We start from the raw sequence: 27,320 nt of genomic DNA, 5'->3' as shown, positions 1-27,320 counted from the left end.
GGCTATTGGCAATTAGGCAATTAAAATCAGTTTGAATATTACAATAATTCATCTCCGACGATGTTTTTGCGAGTTATGAAGATTTAGAAGTTATGAAGCGAAACTGCCTCGTGATTTCTCTAATTTGAAAAAAATTCAAATTATGTTGTCAACCATTTTGCAAATTTGGAGGTTCGCGCCCCCCTGAAAATGCTTCGTGGACACCTAGGAGTTCACGTACCCCCGGTTTAGGACCTCTGCACTAAAGCATGTACCTTTATTGTCTGCTTCAAGTAGATTCCGTATGTCATAAAACTGGCTAGCCATACTTCTACTCCAATATCGTTAAAATACGTCGACCATCCTATCTGAGATGAGCCGATTTAAAAATATGAATGCGAAAGTCCTGTATCCGATGTCTGATTTAGATCCAAATCCATAAGGTATAGCATACGGTAATACCTTAAATTTGTTCAACATCACATGGAAATTGGAACTGACTAGCAATACTACGCCCCAGTCCTAGCAGAAACTTTTCCGGTGTTTTTCTTTTCTAATGCAAATCCAAATCTATGTCCATTGATCATATCTGCAGATCTTTGGAATTGAGATATGAATCGGGAACAAATTGCACATTTTAAAATGCCACACTCTGTGGCCGAAGAGGACGAGTGAGCATGATTTTATAAAAATGAAGGTGTTTTCAGTCTCGGATTGATCTAATTTAGCCTACCCGTCACTTCGATCCCAAATGATTGAAGTCCGACCTTCGCATATTGATGTGAATGAAGGCCTACCTTTTAGAATATTCTCTACGGCCTGCCGCGTTGAAACGCGGAGGATTATATATAAGCCGCCGCGAAATTATAAAGGATTAGTTACAAGTTTTCAGTCAACAGTTCGCCATCGAAGGCCGAAGCCTGCGTGGTGTCCAATTTCAGAGGTTGGCTGTTATGTTAATTGCAGTCATGATCACGAAACCTTTTAGTGTAACGACCCATGTGTATATGTTTTTCATCCCTTTCCCCCTATGTGCTGGAATGATTCCAATATGCACCGCTAGACGCGTGAAACCATATCATTCACTTGCCTCATTAGTATAGTACGACAAAAAATATTTCGAGATTTGAGTCCCCTGTGTATTTTACATGCTTTTTCATTGTATTGTGGTCGGCTATTTTAGTGTGGAAAGTATTTTAATTGCGATGTATAACAGCATCGTTTTAAATGCAATTTACTACCGTATTTTCTAGCTAGTCTGCGCCATAACTTTGTTTCATTAATCAGCGATGACTTTATGAAAACTCTATCACAGCCCCCACTCAAGGTAGAACGTGGGAAAAATCTCCATTCAGACATGCCTGAACACAATGTATCAGGGGTTTCAAACATACGGCCCGCGAAGCAATTTTGAGGAAATGTAAAGAACAGTCGTAATTATTCAGCACATATCTAACAAATGCTTATATTTTTAGGAAGAAATACTTCCATCAATTATTCCAACAGCAAATGTCGAGTATGTTCATAGGCGACATTATAACCACCCGACAGCGGTGTTATGGTTTCACTCTAATCACGATTAGGAACCAAGTACCTGGCATTGACATCCAATTCCACAATGGGAAAATGTGGTCACTGAGGTCAGAGATTTGGGAAAAAATGCACCAAAAATTAATTCTTCACACAAGTGGAAACATCAACACGAAACCGTTATGCGCAGGTTACATGGAGAATATAATAGTCATAAAATGTCATTTAAATACTTGATGTCACACTGCTGCAACCGTTTTGGCTCAAAGGGTCCCTGGCCTCCATAGAAACCTGAATCGCGATTTAATCCTAGTGAACAAAATTCCAACGTCAGCGCAGGGTTGTAACCAAGTCACAAGGCTCCGAGTCACAAGTCAATCTCACTTTTATAGTTTTGACTCCAGTCAAGTAGAGTCATTTTCAATTCACCATCGAGTCAAGTCCGAGTCCAAGTCATCGAGCATGGTAATATGACTCGAGTCCGAGTCCAAGTGATTGTGTTGACTTCTCAGTTCCCAGTTATAAAGCCTTGTTAACTCGACTTTTATAACTCTGTTTGGTGATATCGAATGGTTCGCGTTTATAATCTACTAATTTTCCTCACTTTTAACATTTTCTGGTCGCGTTTTCAAGTACCAGTATCGATAGATGAAATCCCAATAGGGTGGCTAGTTTGCTATTCTTCGAAATCAAAATGAATTGTCGGTCTTGGTCGTCTGAGTCTCGAGTCATATGACTCGAGTCGAGTCATTTTCGTATTTTGAGAATATGACTCGAGTCAAGTCGAGTCATCAGAAAATTGTGACTCGATTCTGACTCGAGTCGAGTCATTACAACCCTGCGTCAGCGTATACGGACGAATCTCTTGTATTCCTCACAACGCATACCAATGGCTAATGATGGATTTCGACTATAGCAAAGGAAGCATAGAAATATGCAAATTTATATAGTCGCTAGAGCCACTATTTCAGGGGTGTATAACTATATTCAACCGGCTAACCATGCTAGTTTTGTCAATCCCATTGTCTGCGAATAAAGGTGTTGCGAGAAGGGAGCCTCTTGCTAGTAATATAATATAATATCACGTGTATAGGCTTGGTAATAAGGTGTTCAAGTAAAAAACACGGGCATGGATTTTGAGGTGACATTTTAGAATCTTTTGAGTAATCCGGCCCGCGAGCGATCTAAAGGATTTTGTGTGCAGTCTTTTTCCGACTGGTTATACGCGCCTGCTACTACACATAGAGCTTCCATTTTCAAATGTTGATGGACATCACCGGGATATATTTAAATTCAGGTTACGAAAATTGGACCTCTCGAAAAATTATCTTCGCGTGATCGAACCGAATTCGTGGGTGCGAATGTCGACCAGTTTGTCGCGGCTATCTCTGAATTCGAATTTGCTGGCCCATTTTCCGAACGTGTCTGCTATGTCGAAACTCAAGCATTTGAACTTGTCTTACAACGACCAAATAAGGGAAATCGACTCAAGTGAGAGATACTGCATTATATATATGTAGCTTGTGAGTGTGGCACATCGATTCGACAAAGATAGTTCGAAACCGAGTCGAATATTGATTGGAATGGTTCGAATCGAGAAGCTTAGTCAACGAATTCAATTATTTCGCGTGGTTGGATTCCACCCCATAACATTATTTCCGGAGCTACAATCTGTGTAATATATCTTTCTTATACGCTCCTACCGCCGTATATAAAGGACTTGCGATGTAGTATATACAAGACGTAGCCGAATTTGGGAAATGGATATCGTAACGTCGTCTGTTTTCACAGCGTCAGGTCATTGTTTAAAAGAATTCGCTCCCCGTAAAATATTCGAATGCACCTCCCAATTTTTCAGTATACATATGACTGTGAGTAGGGTTGAATTTATAACAAAAATCAATTTAAAACAAACATGTTTAAAACAAGGCCCTAATTTCAAACATGTTTTTTTTAAAGCCATGAAGTAACGGATATTCAATTGTGACGTCATAGTGGGTTGGCATTGACAATTAAAAATATAAGATATACATCGGCTATAACGGGTGGTAATTGTCCGCAGGCTCATAAAGAAATGTTTTTATAAAGTGTTCACACAATTATGGCTTAATTTTACAACTTAAAAAACACATCTTTTTAAAGGTCTTTATTTAAAACACTGTTTCAAACTTGTTTTAAACAAAATCTTTTAAAATACCGTTTATTTTAAATGCAAAGTGTAAGTATATAAGCCGCGGAAATGAAAATGTCTTAGAATGATGCCAACTTCGGTTCATTATATCGAATTTGCCGCAGGTATCGGTTCAGTATGAATAAACCGATTCTTATCACCTATTGATCTGTTGCACGGCGGTTAAAGAGAATATACAAAGAACTAACACATAGCGAGAAATCCCATATAGCAAGAAGGAATGCTGTGAGAAATGCTATGAGAAATAACATCGAAGTTGAAAATCAATATATTTATTAGAATTAGAGGTGGTATTTGTATTTTGTATTTGTGTTCTCGGTCAATTGAAAGCTATCCAGCCAAATTGCTGTCCGAGCAGTAAGACGTATCTGATCCAATTTCGTATTCCCAGAACATTTTCTAGGCGATAATGTAGTGAACACGAGTCCTACGGTGCGGCATGTCGTTGTGGAGAACGTGAGAATTCCTCCGCGATGTCTACATTCAAATACTTAATGTCCAATATGTCATTATGTCATGTACGACGTTGTCGCACAATATTGATCGGCCCCTCAGCCCCGTATGTAAAATAAGTTCATGTAAATATTATTGTAAATCAAATCATAGCGCACAGGCCAGTGATTTCCAGTCCGTAGTCGCACCCCCCGGGGTCGGGGCTACCTACTGGGGTCTGAATAGCATATGCGTGACAAAAAAAGGTGTATAAGTCGATAGTCATGCCATCAGCAAACTGCTGCCCAATTACATATAGAAGAAGCAGTTCCAAAGAAATGTCAAACCTGAGTCAAGTAGATATGAAAAATAATAACTGAAAAGCACTGAAATATGTCGTTTCATACGTAAATTTGGTAGATGGGTCGCATACCTTCAGCAATCAACCGGGTGGCCAGTTTCGAAAATGCAGGGACCAACACAAAATCACCAATAACCAAGGTTACCATATTTTCGGATACGGGAAGCAGGACACTTTTTACAAATCACAAGTTAGATTGCAGGGATAAAAGACTCATAAAACTGCTGATTCCAAAATTTTTACTAAAAAAATGTCATTTTTCCAGTCCTACCCCCGAAAGACCCGCTCGATCATCCATATTACAGATGTCGTGTTATTTATGACGCGTTTAGTTTTACCTGACGAAAGGCCTTGATGTCAAAACTATGAAGGAGAACGAATTCCCCAAAAAGAGGACATTTGGGTGTCCTCGAAGGACATTTTAGATAACCTGAAAAAGGAGGACAAATCCTTCTAAAAGAGACATATGGTAACCCTTGCAATAACGTAACAAACAAGGTGTAGCGTTAGGAAATATATTCAGTTACCGTGATACAGGTGCTCGTTGGTTTAGTTGTCATGACAAGGTCACTCGTAGAAGTCAGACAGACATGTCTCCAAACTTGATATTACTTTACAAAAGTGGAGAAGGAAGTATAGTCAAAGATCATAACGACTTAAAGGGGCACTGCACTCTAGAAATGATGTTGTATCAAATTGAAGCACAGATCAAAAATATAATTTTGGCCGCCGCCATTTTCTTCAGGAAGCCGCCGTGATGGAGCGGTAATTGAATGAATTTTGCATAAGATTCGTTACGCTGCAGCTACCGCGTTTCTTAACCAGTTTCGAAATTTCTGGCGCGATATCTTCACCGTCGCACATGCCCGACGCGACCTCCATATTGTAGACCAATTTCTTTATGTAGTATGTGGTAAACTAGGATTACCATGCGTTCTCCTTTAAGAGGATTTGTCCTCTTTTTTACTTTCTTGAAATTGTCCTCGGAGGACGCCCAAATGTCCCCTTGTTTGACAATTTGACCTCTTTTTTTGTAAATGTCGGGTAAATGTACGTGAGAATTGGACTGTGATATAGGAAATCAGCACTCAAGTCACGGTCTGGCGGGTCAATAGAGAGTTGAGCCAGAAAGTCGACCTTTTTTCGGAGTAGATTTCCCAATTTCGAAAATGTGTTCCCTTTTCAGATTTCACAAATTTGGTAACTCTATGGTAAACACAGTTTGCTTCCAAATGATACAACAGCACGGACTCTCAATGCCACTTGCAACATATGCCGTTCGATTGAATGGGGAGTTAATATAGATGTATAATCAAGACCGTGATAACACTTCATCATCCCCCCCCCCCCTAACGTTGGTCTTGAGCCCCCCGTACGGACCACCGTAGGGACCCAGCTGTTGCATAAATTGAAAAGAAATCACGAAATAATTTGGGCCCCCTTCGAGCTCGGGAGGGGGGCAGTTACCGTCATGTGGATATTTAGTATATTAACTAATGCAAAATTAACAAAAATGATAAAACGAAGGTGGTGCCGAATATGCCTCATTATTATGGATCTGAGCTACTAACATTTTTGTAGTGCATGCAGTAAGGTACTGTGACAATATCCGTTGGCCAAGAACGTATTCGGCGACTGTGACTTCATTCGGATGATTCCCTGCAGGGGCCAGCTGTTTCTAATATTTATAGTGAATTTGAATGTGTCCTCGAGAATGTTCATTGTTCAATCTTGGCTAGTGTCAGATCATAGGACACTAGCATAGTACAGCACAGTACCTGTACAACCACAACCGAGCCTTGACCAGTATGGTGATTATGCAAATACATACATATGTTGCAAGTAGCATTGAGAGTCCGTGCCGTTGTATCATATGCATTGTGGAAGCAGAGTGAGTGACACATCATGTTTTCCACGTACTGCACAAAGAAATGAAGCTACAATATGGCGGTCGCGTCGAGCAAGTGCGACGGTTAAGATATGCCGCCACAAATTTCGCATCGGGTAAAGAAACCCGGTGGCTGGAGCGTAACGAATCTTATGCAAAAATTTATTTAATTGCAGCTCCATTCAGGGTTGTAATGAATCGAGTCGTGATTTATTGGTGACTCGACTTGACTCGAGTCATTTCTTTAAATGCGTAAAATGACTCGACTCGAGCCAATATTTGTATTTACTCGACTTGTACTCGAGTCATTGTATATGACTCGAACCAAGTCATTGACTCGAGACTAGGACGGCCAATACAGACATTTCAGTGTATCTTCGAAGAATAGTAAAGTTACCACATTATTGGTATTTCGTCTATCAGTCCTGATACTTGGGAAATAGGGACAGAAACTGTTAAGACTAAGGAAAACTACTATATTACCAATTTGACCCATTCTATATCACTCAAGCAGAATTGAAAATAGTGGATTAAACCGGATTAAACTGAAAACTGAACAGTGAACAGTGAACATATGACTTGGACTCGGACACGAGTCAAAACACTGCTAACTCGGACTCGACCCTCTACTAGCTGACTTGGACTCGGACTTGACTCGGTGGTGAATTGCAAATGACTCGACTTGACTCGGGTCAAAACTATAAAAGTGAGATTGACTTGTGACTGGGCACCTTGTGACTTGGTTACAACCCTGGCTCCATTGCGGTGGCTTTCCGACGAAAATGGTTGCGTCCAATTTTTTTTTTCGATCTGTGCTTCAATTTGACACCACTTCATTTTTAGACCACAGCTCCCCTTTTAATATGTATTATAAGTGACTACTTTGGTAGGCAAGTACGAACTGAACGCACATACCCGTCGATGTTCATATCCGGTCTGTGATACGATATTGTGCAGTACACACTCGGGTATAGTCCGACCCTTAATTTATATGCATGCTAAAATGCGCGAGTTCTGTGTATTGATGATCCGTCCTAATTGTTTCCAGGGCTACTTCCTAGAAGTTTATTAGAGCTGGACTTGCGCTTCACTGGAATTACTCACTTCACACAATCTTCTTTCAAAAATCTTCATAGTGAGTATGTTTCATTTGGTGGACGTGGATTGGCTTAGGCTACTGCTAAAGTTTTCGTGTGGAATGCTAATGCAGATGTCCCAAATGGTTTCCCGACATTTGAGCATGCAAAACGGTGAAAATCGACATTTCAGCATGTAATACATGCGACACCTGTTCGTGCGAATTTATTAACGCCACAGCCCACAATCGACTCTATCGTACAAACTTGACAGACTCTCATCCCATCGTTAACCCAGAGGAGGCAAGACTTGTTTTCACGTTCGATCCGCATATCACAAAAGTTGGTTTCCAAATAGCCGGAACATAAAGAATCACAAACCCGAATTTGTACAGTGTACACCCGGCACTCGCGGCTCGTGACAATATCTGTTGGTCGGGCAGGGGCTGCGAGCGACTTTTATCGACATGATGTCACAATGGCGTTTTCCAACGTAAAAAAAGTAACGTTCTGATGGTCACATGAATTTCCCGACAACAGTGATTTCAACGTAGTTGCCGCGAGAGGTTAGCCGGTGAGCCGTGACTTGAAGTGTGGTAACAAATGTTTTAATAATTTTTTTTACAAAATGTACGTGAACTAAGAATCGTCTCTATGCCACGAATCAATCACCAGGCCATCCTCAGTAGATAGGCCCTAGTTTTGCTAAGCCAGTCCGAAAGTGCTTCGTACACGACCCTGGTGTGTTACGACCAGGTGATAGGCATCAATGGATCAATGGACAATTTCTAGGCCTCTAATTTTCGCTCTAAATCAGGGGCGGGCAACTTCTCCAGTCGGCGGTCGTGATATAGGAAAATTAAGAACTTCGCGGGCCGGATTGCTGATTCAATACATTATGCACCCATTTATTCACATATACAAGGAATAAATCGTATTTAATGAATGTATTTTAACGACAGCAATGTAATTTCAAAGCCATTTCCCGCCAATAATGATGAAGACAATGTGGATTTGAGAACAGCATTGTCATACAGGCACCACCATGTCTGCTCCTCTCTGATCAATCAATACGCGGTGCAATTCTTAATTGAGATTTCAAAGCGTTCGATAAGCCCGGTACCCCAAATTTACCAAGATATCAATTAATTAGGGTTTAGTAGGTGGCGGGATAGCGTGGTTGTTCAACTATGTGGAATATTTTATTTCGATATTGAATTCATTCGGCCCGCGGCCTCTACGAAATTTGAAAGTGGCCCCTCACTGCGCAGACCCTTGGAAAATAGTGCGTAACGACTAAGAAAAAGGTTATCAATTAGGATTTTTTTGCGCAAGCTAGATTTTCTGTGCGCAGAGACCATGTCAGCACTGCGCAAGTGCGCAGCTTAGAGGGAACATTACCCCCGACCCGTTTTGAGTTGGCGACCCCTGGCATAAGCGGTGTCTTACAGAAGCCTAGAAGTGTGCCGTACTACAAGTCGACGGTTACGGAATCAAAAATAAGAAATATCGGCCTGATGTAAATGACCATTGCAGTCGACAAACACCATGATTACAACAAATGGAATTAGGGTTGAGTACACCGTAAATGCCGATAATGCAATAAGTCTTGTCGCTTCGACGAACTTACGGGTAAGCTCCACCCCCACTCCCTGCGCATACATGTGTATAATGGCATACTGTCACTAAAATTTGACGTATGCGAGCAAGCAGTGGGGAATCTCGGAAGACTTGGGCCGCGGGCCACACTATCATGTAATACGGAAAACTGTCCGCGGGCCGGACAAAATCCCTTCGCGGTCCGGATCCGGCCCGCGGGCCGTATGTTGCCCGCCCCTGCTCTAAAGGCAACTGCGTAACTACGTACTGATCAATGATTCAACACGATTCATGTTCGCACTTGACCTTACTAATTCTAATGACTAGAACTCGAGAGATTGCGTAAGCCGAACTGGATAGGTCAACTAGTTCGGACCACTGACACGTATGCAATTGTTATCTCATAGATTGGGCCTGTCATATTGAATCCAAAACATCATTTTTAATGGTCTTTCAAGGACTAAGGATAGCAGCCCCGGAACGTCGGTCTTGGAACAACATAGGATATTTTGGCCTTGAAACTGGAGACTGTGACACAACACATACGGCTTACTGTCTGTAAATTTGCTGTGAAATCGCCGTTGGAAAATCTAGTAATCAATAAATACATGACTGAAAGCCGTAAACTTGGTACACTGTTACATGACATCATCGAGAAGTAGCATACGCAATCTCATGACCCATTCCGGCATGGTACACTGTCAAAATCAATACAGACAGACGAACACCGAAATTTGAGTAAATAGATCGAGGAATAGGGTGATCGAGTGATCAGCTTTTGGCCGACATCGAAAATGAAATAGCTATCGCATTTGACAGGGGATTGTAAGCAAATGGTTGAAGGCCACAATTTCACAGTGAAATGAACATTGGGGAACATAAAAGTATGTGGATATTTGACTGCAACCGAGAATCTTAGTTAGCTGTTTCATGCGATCATCGAGATATACCATCGATCTCGCTATCGAACGCAGAATAAATTAGCACAGACCGACACCGGCTTTTGCGTGAGATCCGCAATGATGAAGGTAAATAGCCTATCAGATCAGCGCGCATCTCTACCACACTCGACCTTGAAGACGAACTAACTGCCTCAATCATTGAGTGTCAACGTTGAGACTTGGCACCGCGCTCGATACTAAAATCAAGACATACTGTGCAAAAGCTCATGACAGATCTAGGTATGAAGCATCGTTAAAATCAATAGAGACCAATTGCGGCTTTTGCGTTAATCTTTTAGCGATGAATAAAGAGTCAGCTCTCACTCGACTTGGGAAACGAAATTACCACTCACATAGTTCAGCGACAAACTTCAAACTTGTTACTAACATTAAGACTTACCGTGCCAAATGTCATGACCGATCTCGGTATGGAACATCGTGAAAATCAATGGAGACCAATAACGGCTTTTGAGTAAATTCTGTTTACTGTATATGATGTATCAGCACACACTGAACTTCGGAAACGAAATTACAACCTAATCTTTTAGTAGCAAGCCTGAAACTTGGAGCAGTGTTAAATACTACCTCCGCGACATAACATACCAAGTTTCAAGAATTATCATGGTGCGAAACACCGTCAAAATCGACCTATACCAGCAAAGGTCGACTCAGTGCATATTATGGTAATCGAGTTCAGATATAGATACGATTGTTACATCACATCTCGCCCCACTTGCTCGGTAATTTTGTGAATGGGAGAGACCAGATCACCGTTTCTTTGTTATGCGCGGCTTTGAGGGAATAGATAGGGAAAGCGTGTTATGAGCGCTATACAGGGGCAGGCCCCGGCTAGGCATTCACAAAGCGAAAACACAGAAGAAGATTCGATTTTCGCTGAGACTTCGCTATGTATGGGCATTGGGCATTTACAAGCGAAAGCAAAAGAAGAATGCGGGTTTCGCTGTGATCTCGGTATATATTGATTGCTGAGCGTCTATAAATGGTAAATAATTCTTATTGAATAGAATTTTAGGTGGGGAAATGCCCCAGTTGTCCTATAGGACGAGCCGCCACTGACACTCAGAATGACGATTAGACAATTAAATAAAATGATTATTATTATTGTTGTGTGGTGACTGGTGATACTGTCGTTCTTAATCTGATATCGAGGTCTTTGGAAAGGAATTAGGCTTATATGACGCCAAAGTAGTCCCGTTTGCTCAAATGTCGCTCACTAGTTACTATTTTATGTGGCAGTTGCCCACGCGCATCGCGTATATATGCCGCGGACCATTCACAAATGAAATTCTGTAATAATGTGCATGTTTGTTGTGTAGTCAATTACCCATTGCATTTCAGAAATGAAGGCTCTCTATCTCAGCGACAACCTCGCATCGTCGTTTGTCACCTTCGAACCCGCCGTGTTTGACGATTTCACCTCGCTGCGTCATCTTGACTTATCTCGGACGTTTTGCAAGACCTTACCCGTGGACAGTTTCCGACACATGAAAAATCTGCGCACACTAAGCATGAGAAATTGCTGGCTGAACGCAACTCCCCTGTTCGTCCCTGTTGGAGCGAACGGATCGCGGCCGAAGTTCTACACACCCAGGTTGACGGAAGTCGACCTTTCGTATAATAGGCGGATGGTGATCCACGAAAATCTTAGCGCCTTCCCCGCGTCTTTGGTATTTCTGTCGTTGGCGAAAACCAGGCTGTCGACGCTTAGTTCAGACTTGTTCCGCAACCTGACTAAGGTAAGCAGACAATTAGTTAGGAACAGAGGAGGTGGTGAAAGCAGTCGTTGTTGGTACCAAAGTACGGGGAGAAGTATTGCCGTACGTTTTTACAAAATTACAAGCAGAAGTAACGGTTTCGAAGACATTTCAAAACTACTGCTAATGGAAGTACAAAATGAATATCTGAATGCAGTCGAATTTGTAGTTTCAAAAGGCTGATGTGGTTGAGCCGTCACATAGTTTAGTTGATATAAGGCAGCGGTGGGCAACATGTGGGCCGGATCCGGCCCGCAAACGGATTTTGAGCGGCCCGCAGAGAGTTTCAGGTCTCGCATGATAATGTGTCCCGAGGTTGGAGAAAAGTGGACATGAAACTACTTGTTCTGTTCGGGTCTACATACATTTTCCAGCAAACCATTTTCGACCACGGAATTGCACAGACAAAGCTCCGTTCTAATCTAACTGATGATCACGTGCAGTCGTTACCAAGGGTTTCTACATCCGACACGCAACCAGAGTTCAAATAACTTGTCGAGAACTTCTATCGACTACAAATCTCATTGACTCCCACAGCTATTGAAGTATATTACGTTACTAAATTCATTAAATCCCGTGGATAAAGAATACACGATTACTGTATCGATTTAGGAATCCGGCCCGCCAAACACTTCATTTTCGTATATCCTTCCCGGTGACTGGAGAAGTTGCCGTCCCTGATCTAAGGCGACTATACTTCAGAAATTGCTGGGTCACTACACGACTAACACAAATCATTGATTAAACTGCATATCCGTGCAATTTCCGTACATACATTCAGTCACCGTAGTACAGGGGTCATATCGCCAAGTCGTTATGACAATTTTACCAATAAAAGTGATGCAAACACATGTCAGAACAACTTTCTACTTAACACAATTGAAAGTGTCTAAAACCGTAAGCGCCAGTAGCGTGCCTGAACATCTCTCGTAAAGGAGGATGTACTAAATCGGAGGTGTCAAACTCAACTGTCGCCGCGGACCGGATGCAAATCTTTCAGATCGCTGGCGGGCCGCACCAGCGAAAAGATTCCGAACTATCACCTCATAATCCATTCCTTTTTTTTATTCGAATACTTTTTTATCAAGCCTGTTTTCACGCAGTAGTATATAACATTAAATAACTGATCATAGGGGTTTAATTCTGGCCGCGCACCTTCATAGGCAAACAATAGAATTGGCAATAATATGTCGATTGAGCGGTACAATTCAGTTAATAACGACAAGACATTGGTTCTAACGATGATATAAGTTGTTATAATTCTATGCTCCTTTTCTTTAAATCGTATACTGGCGTAAACCCGGGGTATGCGATATGAGGAATACAAAGTATCCCACCGTAAATGCGGACGTTGGAATGTGCTACATATTATTATATCCCGATTCGGGTTTCTCTCGAGCCTGGAGGCCATTTGATTCCAATCGCGGCAGTGCGACCACATATATTTTAATTGGGCCTATACATATGTGCAAGTGTTATGTTCTCCATGTACCTTGCATATAGCAGTTTCGCAATGGCCGTTTCGCTTTTGTCGATAGCTAATTTTGGGTCAATTTTTCCATAAAACTATGGACTCGTATGCAGTTTTTTGTCTTCTGGGAAATCGGTGTCAGTACCAGTAACTTTCTCCTAGTGGTGACAAGAAGCCATAAAACCGCTATCGGGTGGTTATAATGTGGCATATGAGCATATACTCGACATTATTTAACGAAATTATTTCTTTCTGCAGATATCAAAATTTGTTAGAAATGTGCTGGATAACACGTGCATTTTTCAATATACTCAAAATTGCTTCGCGGGCACGATGAGGCTCGCGGGACTTGGTTGTGACACCACTGAACTAAACACACACTATTGGCGAAAGGAGTGTGCATTTACACCAGGGGTCTCCAACACGCGGCCCGCGGGCCGCATGCGGCCCGCGAGGTCCTATTTTGCGGCCCGCGACCTGATTTGAACAAATTTCAGAAAAACGCTTAGTAAATCATTTTTAAACGCTGAAAATTATTTCAATTGAAACATAATGTTGTTGTTGTTCGAAGTAAGCCATTATACTGTGCCCAATATCACTATTCCTTACTAGTTGATACGGCTTCGACATGGTAATATCATTCCATGGATGAAGAATTTGCTGGTACGAATGGGCATAATATTGCCTTGACGTGCAATGGCCCACCACTGCCAAGACCGAGACGCGTGAAAAACGACTTCGGGCTCTCCAAAAGACCATGCTTTACGAGGAGATAGTTGTTTAGCAAGTAGGCCTACCGTGTCTAGCTAATCCAAATATTGATTCTTTAATCCAGGGGTGGCCAATCTGCGGTAGTAGAAGGGAAATTATGCGGCTGTCGACACTTTTGATAACAACCCTACGTTTTCTAAGATACCCCCTGCATCAGCTCTATCGGTGAATCTGATCACATTGGCCGAGAAAGGATAAATATTTTATAGTAATATGTGAAACCATACGAATATTGACGAAATTCACTAATAAACATGAAAAATTTTTCGCGCTTCGCGCGACTACAGACCGGGGTGTCCTGTGACTATTACAACATAACTACTAACGATTTCGGTCCGCATAGTAAGCCGATGTGCATAAATTGATTAGTTCGGAGTGTACCGGCAATGGACATGGACAGTTTAACGTGGGCATTTGGCCCCAGCTAGTTTATCACGACTATAACAACGGGTATGCGGCCGCAGGCTACATGAGTAATCGAAAAGCGGCCATGAAGAGCAAAAATGTGGGCCACCCCTGTTTTAGCGGCTACAGAGTGTCAGGTATCGTGTACAGCTCATAGTTCAAAATATAACGAAATTGGAAATTGATGATCATGATACTTTTGTTGTATTTGTGTTTGTTCAATAAAATATTATTTCTTTTGTGGTGACTATAACCGTCGCCCATGTTAGAGAGCACAGCATTGTAATAACGAAGAGTTATCAGATGTGGTTGCTGAACTGCTTTGCCTACTTTTATATCGATATTGATGTCCTGCGGCCCGCGGCATCTCGGCATTCGGAAAAGTGGCCCGCGACCCATTTTGAGTTGGCGACCCCTGGCCTAGTGATTTATCATGGCTACGAGTTCTCGAGCAGCAGCAGCAGCCTTGAGATGAGTAAAACGATTTTGTCTGTTCCAGTAACTCAAAACTTCACGCAGTCCATGCTCTTCTGTGCTGTGAAATATCTTTCCACCTCATCCTCTAACATATTTTCTTTGGTTTGATCTGAATAATCATCCTCTTTTTTGTTGGTGTAGTTGAGGGCATGAAAGTGACCAAGCCTGTGATAGCTATCTATATTTCTTTGCTGCTGTTTGTGATAGAAACTAGAATATTGTTCGCATACTACAAGCTACTAAGCCAGCATGGCTATCAATCGTCGCACAATACCTATACTATGACCGTACGGTGTAAGTAATGCGATGGCGGCTTGTCACTAGATTTCCCTGTGCGAGAGAGATATTCTTGTTAACTCGCTGCAAAATGCCGCGGAAAACTGTCATTTTCAGGAAAACAATAAATTAGATTAGAATTAAAATTAGAGCCTAGGAACATTTTACAAATTAGATTAGAATTAGAATTGGATCATAGAAACATTTCACAAATTAGATTAGAATTAGAATTGGATCATAGAAACATTTCACAAATTAAATTAGAATTAGATTACTGGCATTTCGCTCTAATTTAGTGAATTTAGTCAACTAGAATTATCTAGTTGTCCAAGTCTGGTAGTTATAAACGAGTAAATATGGCAAGATGTAGGTAGGCCTATATCAAGACTAACGAATGTGACAGTTAACCAATGGACATAGGAATTACAAAAGATAAAAGACATGGATAATCAGCAGTAATCATCCAAGCAGAATGTATACTGTATACACAGTGTGCACAGCGTAAAATATGCATCAAAGCAAGAACAAATCACATAAAACATTTTAAAAAACATATGCCTGCTGTACAAAAATGAGTCCAATCCTATTAGCAATAATGCAAGAACGCTAGCCTAATATCGTATGCAGGGCCGTAACTGCCGCACCCCAAACCCCACAATTGGGGGGGGGGCGAGCTCGAAGGGGGCCCCAAATTTTTTCGTGAATTAGCATAGATTATAGAGTTTTTTTGAAACTGTATGCAACTTTTCCAAAAAATTTCGCGCTGGGCGCGATTTCAACTTACAAAATGTTATGAGTAGTTATATAGATCGCTGGTGACCTGGCAGGGGTTCTTATGGGTGCGGCGGTGAGGTGCCTGAAAACTCGTGGTGGTGATGGCACCCTTTTACACCCCCTCTCGGCGGTGAGGTGCCATGTGCTCTTATGGATGCGGTGATGATGGCACCCTTTCGGGTATAGGCTGCGGCGGTGATGTGCCTGAAAACTCGTGGTCGTGACTCGCCTTTTTTGCTATGGGCTGCGGCGGTGATGCGCCATGTATTCTTACGCGATATGTGGTGACTCGCCATGTGTTCTTATGGGTGCGGTTGTGATGCGCACTTTCAACCATCTCTCGCGTGGTGTTGAATAGTCACCAACAATAACCGCACAAACGGAAACGTGGCTTGCAAGAGGATTAAGCAGTGCGACCTATATTTCGAATGACCTGCGCGCTAAATTGTTTCACAGCCAACCGCGGTGGTCGTGACTCGCCTTTTTTACTATAGGTGGTGACGGTGATTCGCCTGTCGTGTATTCTTACGGGGTCTGTGGCGACTCGCCATGTGTTCTTATGGGTGCGGTCGCATGCGGCTATTGCGTCTTATGGCGGGGGGTGGTGAGCGGCTATTGATGCTAACACGAAACCCGGGGTGGCGAGCGGCACTTATTTCTTATGGCGGCGGGTCTTATTTCTTATGGGTGCGGTCGTGATTCGTACTTTCGGTATAGACTGCGGGCGGCATGTCGTACTTTCAGCAAAAAAAGGTGTGAAATAGTTTGCCAAGTCTAGGAATCACTTGCAAGGTAATATTTTGGTATTTAGTTTACCACAGAGCCGGCGTAGACGGCGATTCGAATATCAACAATAACAACGCTCACGAATTAACACTTCAAATAGCTGTGAAATAGTTTGCAAAACCCCGCGATCGCTGACAAGATAATGTCTCGGTCATAACCATCTTTCACGACTTGGTGTCCTAACCATACCGATCGCTCACGCGGTGAAATTTTAGTAATCAGTTTGTCACAGTACTTGATATCGCTGGTAAGATTTAACAAGTAACGAATAACAGACCGCGGTAACTTGAATAGCGACAAATTGTCACTTATTTCCGCTCTAACTCTAATCCTTTGTGAAGTGAACGCTTATTCAAAAGGGTGTGATATAATTTTAAAATCCAACGACCACTCACCGGATAATACTTCAGACATAGCAATTCCGCATACCCGCCTACAAGGTAATATTTCGGTAATTAGTTTGTCACAGAACCGTCGCAGGCGGTGATTGGAAAACCGACAATTTGTCACTCGCCCGCGATCGCTATATGTTTCACGCCTCCAGAATAGTGGCTGACTTTAGTTGCGTGATAAGATCCATGAAAATATTCAATCAATGTGTTAGTTTATCAACTTGAAATGAAACTCACTACACAAATCAAGTCGATTCGTATCTGAATGTTTTAAATCGGTACAACTCTAATCCTTTGACAAATCCCTTACCGCGTTTTTGTTGAATCGAACGTAACCCGAATATTACTGACGCCGACTTTCAGCCGCATCGAATTATTCGCACATTCCGCGCCACTGTTTTCACACTTATAGAATCAATACCAACTATAACTCTACAAGAATCAAGAATCACAAGTATGTGCATTACACAGTTATTGTCTTTATTAACTTGAAATCAAACACTTAACAAAAACACACAACTAATCATTTGGCAACTCTAGCATTACCAAAAAATTCCAGTATTGTTGATTGAAAATCCTTGAGTCATTATTATCAAAAATGTTATAGTACCGCATCGGAATCCATTTCGCGGGATGTACTAAAGGTAAATCCAGATAATCCAAAATGAAATATTTGGACTTTGACATAGTCTGAATTGAAATATATTGACAAACATGACTACCAACTTTGATCCAGTCACATTTCAAGATCATACTTTGAAACAATCCTTGAAACTTACAACTTTATTCACGACTAAGTTTTCCGTTTATCAAATAGAGTTTCAGTAAATACTATCGCGATATTTTAATGTGTTACTACACACAATAGAATCAATCAATGTTGTTGTAAATATTTCTAACTTGACAACCACTTGTGCATACCGCGATCGACTTGCGACGCGATGAGTTAAATCGGAATATTTCAATCTATTTGTCGAAACCTTGAACAAACTATCAGGTTATTTTTTGTTGTAATCGAGTGAACGGAAATAGTATTACGTCTCAACATTTTAGCATCTTCCCATAAACAAAGAGTAAAATACAAAAAACCTTGTCAAGTCAATCCGTTTGTAACTTACCCAACCAAAGCAAAAACTATCCTTATGAAAAGTAGACAAGACTACGCCAGTAATTACTACAATCCAAAATCCATAACAAGCTCGGTTGTATTCATATCCCTACGACGCGTCTTTTGTTTTTCAACTGTAAAAGTCGTTACTATTTTGCAAGACAAAGTAATTACTACTTGATATATTTTATAAACCAAAGTAAATACTACTCGGTGTGTGGTTTGAGATTAACATATTACATTTGAGTATACCGGATTTGAATGCCTGACCAACGTAGTTGAGAATTCATTTCTTACAATCAAACGCCGGTTTTACATTGAAAGGTATCATACTGTAAACATAAGGATTGACACATTGATTTGATATATGAGATTTTGTAATGCTCGACCACGACTTGATTATTAAATTATTCACGATAATTAGACCCGATGTTGTGGTAAAGGTTATTAGAAAATATCACTTTTGGCATCGAGTACCAGTCGAAGTGGGTGAACAATAACACCGAAAATGATAAATGCGTTTCGTGCTACTATTGATACAAGTTCATTTCTATCAGGTGAAATAAACGCCATCACAAAACTCAGAGCATGCAAAGGTCTTGATTGATATGAATTTCGATTTGTGTCTTATGATTTTAGAAATATTATGATTCGTTAAACCAAAGTCGTATGTCCGATTATTAATTGATTGGAAACTTGATCACGTACCTCGATCATTACAGAAGATTATAACCCCATTGTCCGACAATCTTTTACAAAAGGATCGAAACCAAGTAACCCAAAGTCGTTGCCGTCGCATAAACAATTTGTACGACGTTTGATAATTGTACCCTATACGTTGGTGTACTAGAGATATTTGTAAAACACACTCTGGTAAAGAAATCGAAAAGATATCCTACACCTAAATCTGATAAAACCATTTTGCACTTTTTGTTCGTCAGTAGTATCCATTTTAATTTTCCCATTTCCTCTCGTCAAAGTAGATGTAATCATAGTCACTAAAGAACTTACTTGGATGTGTTTGAATTCTAGACATAGTTATGATTTACTCAACGCAAGACCCAAGAACAACCGTAGTTAACAACCGTGCACACATATCCAAAATATCGCACACTCCGCTATTCCTAAAGTACAAACACCCGATACAAAATATCACTTGTTGCGGCATCATCTTCACAATATCACCATTCTGTTTGTGTCAATTAGTTACTTTGTATGTTATCCCACAACTCTTACAAAAGTACGAAGGATATTAACATCGCACTAAGTAATTACCTTTACTCGATATTCTCACATTACGAAACTAAAGAATGGTTGGTTAGACTCTACAAACTGTTTCGATATCACAAGACCTTTATTGTCTGAATGGGTGTTCATGTATCTTAATAATCAAATAGTTCAACACAGAACTAGTACTAACAGAAACATCAGAGTTGTTTACACAAAAGTTTGTATGTGTACAGTATGCGAACACCATGTGTAAGTCCAGCGCAATTGCAGTATCCATTCGAGTTCAGTCAACACAAATTTATTACAACGGAGCCACGTAAACTTTCGTGAAAGAAAAGCATACTCACTTCCAGAGGGTTATGTCAACACCATAGCAGTTCCCCAACAACAAAGTACATATGTTTCTAGCCACGGTCCTTACATCTTTCACATAGATCAATCTACTTTGCTAACGAAAAGTGCTGAGTCATCACATGATCGCTCTCACAACAAAACAGCTAGTAGATATTATCATTCAAAATATTCCTAACCCTTTACACACCAGTGACAAATCATACAACGAATATGCTTTGCGGGTCGAATTGTTGTTCAGTGTCAAGTCTACCTGTTGAAACGTACATTAAACAGCGCAATCCAATTAAAACCACGAATCTATTTTCATTTCGTCACATACAGAAAAATAAATTTTCTTTCTCCAACACATACTTGTAACCAATCGCTTTCATTAAACACACAACACCATAAAAGTATTTACTTTCTACAACATAGACATTCCGATGTAGTCAAGAAATATTTTTATTAATCAAAATCATCGATTTCTGTTCACGGCGTTAGTGTGTGCATGTCATACCTGTGGGCCTCGTATTAAAATGGACACGACACGACTGAATGTAAGGGGGCAGAAGTCTATCACATCGATTTACATGTAGTCTTCGCCACGGTTTCAAAAAACGAATCATCTCTTTTGCATTGATCTAGACCGAGCAAGTTAGTTAATGGCCATGATTGTGTTTGTCATATGCGAATGATAGGGTTACTGTCAAATCTACATACAACAATCTTCTGACGATCATAATAGCAATTTCATTTTCCACCCCTTCATAATTGTACAACTCGGTAACTACGTTTAACAAGACCAATCACACTACCGGCGTTGAACACAAGATACCTACCCAAGTAAAAATATCATTCTGGTTTGGACAACTGACGTTTACCTGTGTAAAATTATCATTTTCACTTGGAGGTCCACCGTTACCTAACTAAAATACCATTGTCCTTTGGAGATTTATCGTTTACCCAGTGTAACAATCCCCTTTTCACTTGGAAATCTATTTTTGGCCTGAATAACAAACCCCTTTTCACTTGGAAATCTATTTTTGCCCTGGATAACAAACCTTTTTCATTTGGAAATATATTTTTTCTCTTGGTAACAAACCTTTTTCACTTGGAAATATATTTTTTCTCTTGGTAATAAACCTTTTTCACTTGGAAATATATTTTTTCTCTGAGTAACAAACCTTTTTCACTTGGAAATATATTTTTTCTCTTGGTAATAAACCTTTTTCACTTGGAAATATATTTTTTCTCTGAGTAACAAACCTTTTTCACTTGGGAATATATTTTTTCTCTGGTTAACAAACCTTTTTCACTTGGAAATCTATTTTTTCTCTGGGTAACAAACCTTTTTCACTTGGAAATATATTTTTTCTCTGGTTAACAAACCTTTTTCGCTTGGAAATATATTTTTTCCTTGAGCAACAGACCATTTTTACTTGGAAATATATTTTTTCCTTGAGCAACAGACCATTTTCACTTGGAAATATATTTTTTCCCTGAGCAACAAACCATTTCACTCGGCGGGTCGTCGTTTACCTGAGTAAAATATCATTTTTCTTTGGAGATCTGGCGTTTACCCATTGTAACAATACATTTTCACTTGGAAATCTGTCGTTTACCTGAGTACCAATACCGTTTTCACTTGGAAATCTGTCTTTTCCCTGGGTAACAATACCCTTTTCGTTTTGAAAACTGACAACCACACCGGTCAATTTGATATTTTTTGTATATTGTTACAACAGACAGCGACAAAATATACACCAACAACGACTCCGATACATTTGTCTAATCAAATATTCACTTGCTCTGATGCATCCCATCAAAATCATTGGTTACTCACATACAATAACAATGTGCTGTTGTACATCGACATGTATGTTTTCGGAATTGGTGAATAAAGGCGTTTCCGATATGTCCGGGTTTGTGCTTTGGATTTTCCAGAGTCAAAATGTCTGAATAAAACACCTCCTCGACTTTGGTAACTGGTTGATACACGGATAATGGTGTTCGGAAAACGGATGAATTTATGTTCCCCATCGCGCTGACAACATCGGGTTACTTGTGAGTTTCCTCGGGTCTGTTTACTATATTGTGTCTTTACTGGTCAATACATGTCGCTCCAGTCAGCTGAAACCGGATCACCAATATGAGAAAGTGTGGGGGGCCGGATCCGGATATTCACTCATGACCCAACGACCGATATTCAAGTAAACATGTTACAGACCGTGTTTTGTCTCCATGAAAAATACCAATGCATACACCATCACATCAAGTACGTCACGATTGTTCACAAGTATTCGCGTAAACCAGGTGTACATACAATGTGTCGGTGTACAAACATCACGGAAAACAAATTCATGTTCTCAAGTCTCATCATGCGACGACTCTGTACATTCAATGTGGGCATAGATGACACACGATATGATACAATGGATAGTGCATTATGCATACCGATATATTCTCAGTCAAATATGCGAACCATACACAACCATATACCCTGATTTTCGCTGAATATCCACAACACCAACAAATCTGTACATTTCTTTTCCCTTGACCTCGATGATAGAGTTGTCATCCCAATGTACCAATCGAGTGTATGGTTCATCAGGTGTAAAATCCAAATCAAATGTCACCAAGGTATCGTTTTTCATTTTCAATATTTCCACCGCTGCATCTTGTCTGTGTCGTAAAACCACGGTGTGGGGCCAGAGGAATCTATGGAACGTTACGCGTAGTCCCATATTCACTCGTGGATATAGTCAGGTAACGACAACGTTTTCTCAGTGGTCTGTGTGGGTACACCGTTTCAATACGTAGCTGGATCAACTAGACCAAAAGTTTCCAACCGCGGTTTATGTTGACCTGTAGAATTACGAGACAGCGCCCTCTTGTGGCGTGATTACCACGAAATCAGTCTTCGACTCGCAGAGATTCACCTTGGATTACATTATCAAATCGTAATCGAACTCGAGATTCACACACACACACACAGAGTCCATGTTTACGATTTCAATGCGGAGTCACTGCTCACGATGTTTATCTGTAGTCGTTATGTGGGAGTAGCGACATCTGACATATTCATCGCGTGAAAGATTGATAACGATGGTGATCGCCAAATACATTATGTCGGGTGAAACACTGCGGTCTCGGCGAAAAAGTTAGCAGGTTATGACCAACAATGCGCAGGGATTGAGTGAGTTACGCAACACGATTATATTGAGGTCTTGATCACGATGCAAGTCTACCTGAGAATCCGAACAATCTTGCAAAATCAAGGTGTGAACCCGTGAAAGGGTTGTACTCGTGTGAGATTGATTTTTCACAAGTTGGGTGGAGGTTGGTTCATACTAAGACCATGTTACGTCCAAATATGGTTGCTTGCCTGTCCCCAAGTCATCTATGCCCACATTGAATGTACAGAGTCGTCGCATGATGAGACTTGACAACATGAATTTGTTTTCCGTGATGTTTGTACACCGACACATTGTATGTACACCTGGTTTACGCGAATACTTGTGAACAATCGTGACGTACTTGATGTGATGGTGTATGCATTGGTATTTTTCATGGAGACAAAACACGGTCTGTAACATGTTTACTTGAATATCGGTCGTTGGGTCATGAGTGAATATCCGGATCCGGCCCCCCACACTTTCTCATATTGGTGATCCGGTTTCAGCTGACTGGAGCGACATGTATTGACCAGTAAAGACACAATATAGTAAACAGACCCGAGGAAACTCACAAGTAACCCGATGTTGTCAGCGCGATGGGGAACATAAATTCATCCGTTTTCCGAACACCATTATCCGTGTATCAACCAGTTACCAAAGTCGAGGAGGTGTTTTATTCAGACATTTTGACTCTGGAAAATCCAAAGCACAAACCCGGACATATCGGAAACGCCTTTATTCACCAATTCCGAAAACATACATGTCGATGTACAACAGCACATTGTTATTGTATGTGAGTAACCAATGATTTTGATGGGATGCATCAGAGCAAGTGAATATTTGATTAGACAAATGTATCGGAGTCGTTGTTGGTGTATATTTTGTCGCTGTCTGTTGTAACAATATACAAAAAATATCAAATTGACCGGTGTGGTTGTCAGTTTTCAAAACGAAAAGGGTATTGTTACCCAGGGAAAAGACAGATTTCCAAGTGAAAACGGTATTGGTACTCAGGTAAACGACAGATTTCCAAGTGAAAATGTATTGTTACAATGGGTAAACGCCAGATCTCCAAAGAAAAATGATATTTTACTCAGGTAAACGACGACCCGCCGAGTGAAATGGTTTGTTGCTCAGGGAAAAAATATATTTCCAAGTGAAAATGGTCTGTTGCTCAAGGAAAAAATATATTTCCAAGTAAAAATGGTCTGTTGCTCAAGGAAAAAATATATTTCCAAGCGAAAAAGGTTTGTTAACCAGAGAAAAAATATATTTCCAAGTGAAAAAGGTTTGTTACCCAGAGAAAAAATAGATTTCCAAGTGAAAAAGGTTTGTTAACCAGAGAAAAAATATATTCCCAAGTGAAAAAGGTTTGTTACTCAGAGAAAAAATATATTTCCAAGTGAAAAAGGTTTATTACCAAGAGAAAAAATATATTTCCAAGTGAAAAAGGTTTGTTACTCAGAGAAAAAATATATTTCCAAGTGAAAAAGGTTTATTACCAAGAGAAAAAATATATTTCCAAGTGAAAAAGGTTTGTTACCAAGAGAAAAAATATATTTCCAAATGAAAAAGGTTTGTTATCCAGGGCAAAAATAGATTTCCAAGTGAAAAGGGGTTTGTTATTCAGGCCAAAAATAGATTTCCAAGTGAAAAGGGGATTGTTACACTGGGTAAACGATAAATCTCCAAAGGACAATGGTATTTTAGTTAGGTAACGGTGGACCTCCAAGTGAAAATGATAATTTTACACAGGTAAACGTCAGTTGTCCAAACCAGAATGATATTTTTACTTGGGTAGGTATCTTGTGTTCAACGCCGGTAGTGTGATTGGTCTTGTTAAACGTAGTTACCGAGTTGTACAATTATGAAGGGGTGGAAAATGAAATTGCTATTATGATCGTCAGAAGATTGTTGTATGTAGATTTGACAGTAACCCTATCATTCGCATATGACAAACACAATCATGGCCATTAACTAACTTGCTCGGTCTAGATCAATGCAAAAGAGATGATTCGTTTTTTGAAACCGTGGCGAAGACTACATGTAAATCGATGTGATAGACTTCTGCCCCCTTACATTCAGTCGTGTCGTGTCCATTTTAATACGAGGCCCACAGGTATGACATGCACACACTAACGCCGTGAACAGAAATCGATGATTTTGATTAATAAAAATATTTCTTGACTACATCGGAATGTCTATGTTGTAGAAAGTAAATACTTTTATGGTGTTGTGTGTTTAATGAAAGCGATTGGTTACAAGTATGTGTTGGAGAAAGAAAATTTATTTTTCTGTATGTGACGAAATGAAAATAGATTCGTGGTTTTAATTGGATTGCGCTGTTTAATGTACGTTTCAACAGGTAGACTTGACACTGAACAACAATTCGACCCGCAAAGCATATTCGTTGTATGATTTGTCACTGGTGTGTAAAGGGTTAGGAATATTTTGAATGATAATATCTACTAGCTGTTTTGTTGTGAGAGCGATCATGTGATGACTCAGCACTTTTCGTTAGCAAAGTAGATTGATCTATGTGAAAGATGTAAGGACCGTGGCTAGAAACATATGTACTTTGTTGTTGGGGAACTGCTATGGTGTTGACATAACCCTCTGGAAGTGAGTATGCTTTTCTTTCACGAAAGTTTACGTGGCTCCGTTGTAATAAATTTGTGTTGACTGAACTCGAATGGATACTGCAATTGCGCTGGACTTACACATGGTATTCGCATACTGTACACATACAAACTTTTGTGTAAACAACTCTGATGTTTCTGTTAGTACTAGTTCTGTGTTGAACTATTTGATTATTAAGATACATGAACACCCATTCAGACAATAAAGGTCTTGTGATATCGAAACAGTTTGTAGAGTCTAACCAACCATTCTTTAGTTTCGTAATGTGAGAATATCGAGTAAAGGTAATTACTTAGTGCGATGTTAATATCCTTCGTACTTTTGTAAGAGTTGTGGGATAACATACAAAGTAACTAATTGACACAAACAGAATGGTGATATTGTGAAGATGATGCCGCAACAAGTGATATTTTGTATCGGGTGTTTGTACTTTAGGAATAGCGGAGTGTGCGATATTTTGGATATGTGTGCACGGTTGTTAACTACGGTTGTTCTTGGGTCTTGCGTTGAGTAAATCATAACTATGTCTAGAATTCAAACACATCCAAGTAAGTTCTTTAGTGACTATGATTACATCTACTTTGACGAGAGGAAATGGGAAAATTAAAATGGATACTACTGACGAACAAAAAGTGCAAAATGGTTTTATCAGATTTAGGTGTAGGATATCTTTTCGATTTCTTTACCAGAGTGTGTTTTACAAATATCTCTAGTACACCAACGTATAGGGTACAATTATCAAACGTCGTACAAATTGTTTATGCGACGGCAACGACTTTGGGTTACTTGGTTTCGATCCTTTTGTAAAAGATTGTCGGACAATGGGGTTATAATCTTCTGTAATGATCGAGGTACGTGATCAAGTTTCCAATCAATTAATAATCGGACATACGACTTTGGTTTAACGAATCATAATATTTCTAAAATCATAAGACACAAATCGAAATTCATATCAATCAAGACCTTTGCATGCTCTGAGTTTTGTGATGGCGTTTATTTCACCTGATAGAAATGAACTTGTATCAATAGTAGCACGAAACGCATTTATCATTTTCGGTGTTATTGTTCACCCACTTCGACTGGTACTCGATGCCAAAAGTGATATTTTCTAATAACCTTTACCACAACATCGGGTCTAATTATCGTGAATAATTTAATAATCAAGTCGTGGTCGAGCATTACAAAATCTCATATATCAAATCAATGTGTCAATCCTTATGTTTACAGTATGATACCTTTCAATGTAAAACCGGCGTTTGATTGTAAGAAATGAATTCTCAACTACGTTGGTCAGGCATTCAAATCCGGTATACTCAAATGTAATATGTTAATCTCAAACCACACACCGAGTAGTATTTACTTTGGTTTATAAAATATATCAAGTAGTAATTACTTTGTCTTGCAAAATAGTAACGACTTTTACAGTTGAAAAACAAAAGACGCGTCGTAGGGATATGAATACAACCGAGCTTGTTATGGATTTTGGATTGTAGTAATTACTGGCGTAGTCTTGTCTACTTTTCATAAGGATAGTTTTTGCTTTGGTTGGGTAAGTTACAAACGGATTGACTTGACAAGGTTTTTTGTATTTTACTCTTTGTTTATGGGAAGATGCTAAAATGTTGAGACGTAATACTATTTCCGTTCACTCGATTACAACAAAAAATAACCTGATAGTTTGTTCAAGGTTTCGACAAATAGATTGAAAT

General features: G+C 40.0%; 1 protein-coding gene across 4 annotated transcripts in view; it reads left to right on the top strand.

Moving 5' to 3' along the window:
• The window catches only part of LOC145434483 (podocan-like protein 1), a 55,836-nt gene that overhangs the window by 14,293 nt on the left and 14,223 nt on the right, over nucleotides 1–27,320 (top strand). For 3 of the 4 annotated variants that reach the window (XM_080311843.1, XM_080311844.1, XM_080311842.1), the window contains exons 4-6: nucleotides 2,807–3,000; nucleotides 7,430–7,516; nucleotides 11,357–11,754. In XM_080311843.1, the coding sequence (XP_080167969.1) occupies nucleotides 2,807–3,000; nucleotides 7,430–7,516; nucleotides 11,357–11,754 (679 nt within the window). The remainder of the gene's footprint in view (nucleotides 1–2,806; nucleotides 3,001–7,429; nucleotides 7,517–11,356; nucleotides 11,755–27,320) is intronic. The other variant, XM_080311845.1, reaches the window with a different exon arrangement.

This window comes from Botryllus schlosseri, chromosome 2 (genome assembly GCF_051294905.1).
Source record: "Botryllus schlosseri isolate E-star chromosome 2, Bs_hap1, whole genome shotgun sequence".
Lineage (NCBI taxonomy): Eukaryota > Metazoa > Chordata > Ascidiacea > Stolidobranchia > Styelidae > Botryllus > Botryllus schlosseri.
The sequence above is the reverse complement of the archived record's forward strand: the minus strand, read 5'-3'. Positions and strand labels throughout refer to the sequence as shown.